The sequence below is a fragment of the Palaemon carinicauda genome, chromosome 39 (assembly GCF_036898095.1).
Source record: "Palaemon carinicauda isolate YSFRI2023 chromosome 39, ASM3689809v2, whole genome shotgun sequence".
Taxonomy (NCBI): Eukaryota; Metazoa; Arthropoda; class Malacostraca; order Decapoda; family Palaemonidae; genus Palaemon; species Palaemon carinicauda.
Genome location: NC_090763.1, coordinates 5186508 through 5188954, shown reverse-complemented (window position 1 = coordinate 5188954; position 2447 = coordinate 5186508). Strand labels below are relative to the sequence as shown.

The following is a 2447-nucleotide window of genomic DNA, read 5'->3' as shown; positions in this document are numbered from 1 at the left end:
CAGTCAAAAATATAATAAGAGATAGTTCATCCGTCCTATTCTTTCTTTACATTTGTTCAGTCCTTTTCGTGCAATTAGCAAAGGGAAGCCATGTGAACCACATACCAAAATCCAGACAGAACTAGGCTCCTTCCAACAAGAGCCTGTGCAATCCTTAATACAGCTTAAACTAACCAGCCAACCATTTGCCTGTTCATTTAAATGACAACTCTACAGATGGAAGGTCTGTGCATAAGGAGAAAACCCATAGAAAATATGTGCATGAGGAAAAAACTGTTCATAGGATGTAATTGTTTTAATTTCAGTCACTCTTAACACCTTCAAAGTCAAAAACAATACTTTTAAAAAAATACATCTGCTAAGAATCTAGTTTATTTTGAATAAGGACTAACTAACATGATTTAGTATTATTTTTTTAGGGGTATGTTTATCTAGATAATACGCTTAATCTAGCAGGTACCTGAGACGAGTGTGTACCGAATATCCTTTTTTTTTTATGTCAGGTTATTTCACGCAAGGTTTGTAAGAACTGCTTTGATTAATTTCTAACACAATGTGATTCTGCGTAATCAATTTTCTAAAGTAATTAACATATTCATTCCATTTGTTGAAAAACCACTAGTTCCTATTTCACAAACTCATACATACTTTGACTGATTTTTAATACTAATTATTCTTTCGTTTTTGACCTCAGATTTTCCTGTCCCTGCTGGTGGCGGCAGAATGCAGCCAGCATCAGCGTTATGAATTACCTCCTCCGGGGAGTTATGATGGATCAACATTAATTTTGGACACCTTTCCTGGGGAGGCACATACTCCCTCTATCAATCAATATAGTAATGATAATATTGACATTCAAAATAACCCAATTTACAGAGAATCCTTCACATGTAGCCATGGACAGGTCCTCCACGTTGACGGAAGATGCGTCACGCCTCAAGTCATGCGCCACGTCTACGTTTTCAATGTACCTGAGCAGCATCGCCGCACTGGACCTCCACCTCCTGTCCCCCCGCCAAAGGTTGAGCACAATATCTTGTTTGTGCGTCTTCCAGAAAGGACCGGTGATCAGGATCCTATTGTAGTGCCCCCACCTCAACAGAAGAACATTGTGTATGTCCTGAACAAGGGAACTGCCGAAGGTGGCCAGAAGGTTATCACTGTCCCACCACCTCCCAAGAGCAAGCCTGAAGTCTATTTCGTAAATTATGGGGATGGCCAAAACCCAACTCTCCCCGGGGGCGTTGATCTCCAGACTGCTCTCAAAAACGCTAAACATCAAGGGGTCAGCCCAGTCATTGGAGGGGGATCAAAAGGTGGAATTACTTATGGAGGTATTTCTTCTGGTAGTGGTCATGACGTTTCAGTAGGTTCCTCAATAAGTGGAGGCACCGGATATGGAGGCATCATAGATGGAGGCATCATAGATGGAGGAATTATAGATGGAGGAAATGTATATGGAGACAGCACTAACGGGGAAATCTCATATCCTCCTCCTCGACTCTACACTTCTCCTTAAACAAGAAGGATTGGTCAGAAAAGAGATATTTTATTCATTAATTAATGTCAAGAATTAGATAGAGATTCTTACTTATGGTTATAAGAGTGTTATCCTTAACAAGGTTTAGTCATTAATATATACAGAACATATATGATGTTATTATTGTTATTTGAAAAATAAATCAGCTAAATGCTAACGGTATGTTTCTGTGTCCTTCAGTAATTTTTCAGCCTCCCCATGTATATTTCTGAAAGTCTAATGTTGTTGTCCTATGATATTCAGTTGACGGTACTTTTTTAATTACTAAAACCTGTAGATGCAAGGATTAGAAACAGCTATGATGATTTATAAATGATTAATTAAAAAACACTTCAGGGAAGATACTACGACTTGAATTAACTTTTTTTTATTTGGTTTAGTTTTTTTATAATTGTCAAACTCACCAATCATTCCATCATAACTATATGTAGACTTGATTGAATAATGGAGATGAAATCTAGTAATCTGGTTGGTATGTTGGTATATCCTTTCTGTTATTATTATTAATTTATTGAGGTTGATGAGTTGCTGACTCCCGTTGATTGAATTTTATCTATATCTTCGTAGTCAAAATTACCAATAAAATTCTTGATTAATTTTGTCATTGCATCCTCTCCCCTGGGTGGTTTGCTAGATACATTTGCAATGCTAGATACAGTTGTATCACCTGAGATAGTGATCTTCTTGCTGTTTGGCCACTTGCAATACATTCCATAGACTACCCGACAAAACCACCTAGGGCTTTTCCATACATATATATATATATATATATATATATATATATATATATATATATATATATATATATGGATATGTGTGTGTGTTCTCATAAAAATTCATCAAACTAGGGAATATGCAAAAAATAAACAACCTAAGAAATAAACAAAGTAATCAAATATATAAAAAA

General features: G+C 36.3%; 1 protein-coding gene across 2 annotated transcripts in view; it reads left to right on the top strand.

Annotated features, from left to right (window-relative positions):
- Positions 1 to 1697, top strand: part of LOC137631468 (uncharacterized) — a 9063-nt gene extending 7366 nt beyond the window's left edge. For both annotated transcript variants that reach the window (XM_068363232.1, XM_068363233.1), the window contains exon 2: positions 695 to 1697. In XM_068363232.1, coding sequence (XP_068219333.1) covers positions 695 to 1519 — 825 coding nt within the window. In that variant the 3' untranslated portion in view covers positions 1520 to 1697. The remainder of the gene's footprint in view (positions 1 to 694) is intronic.
- Positions 1698 to 2447: the final 750 nt, after the last annotated feature.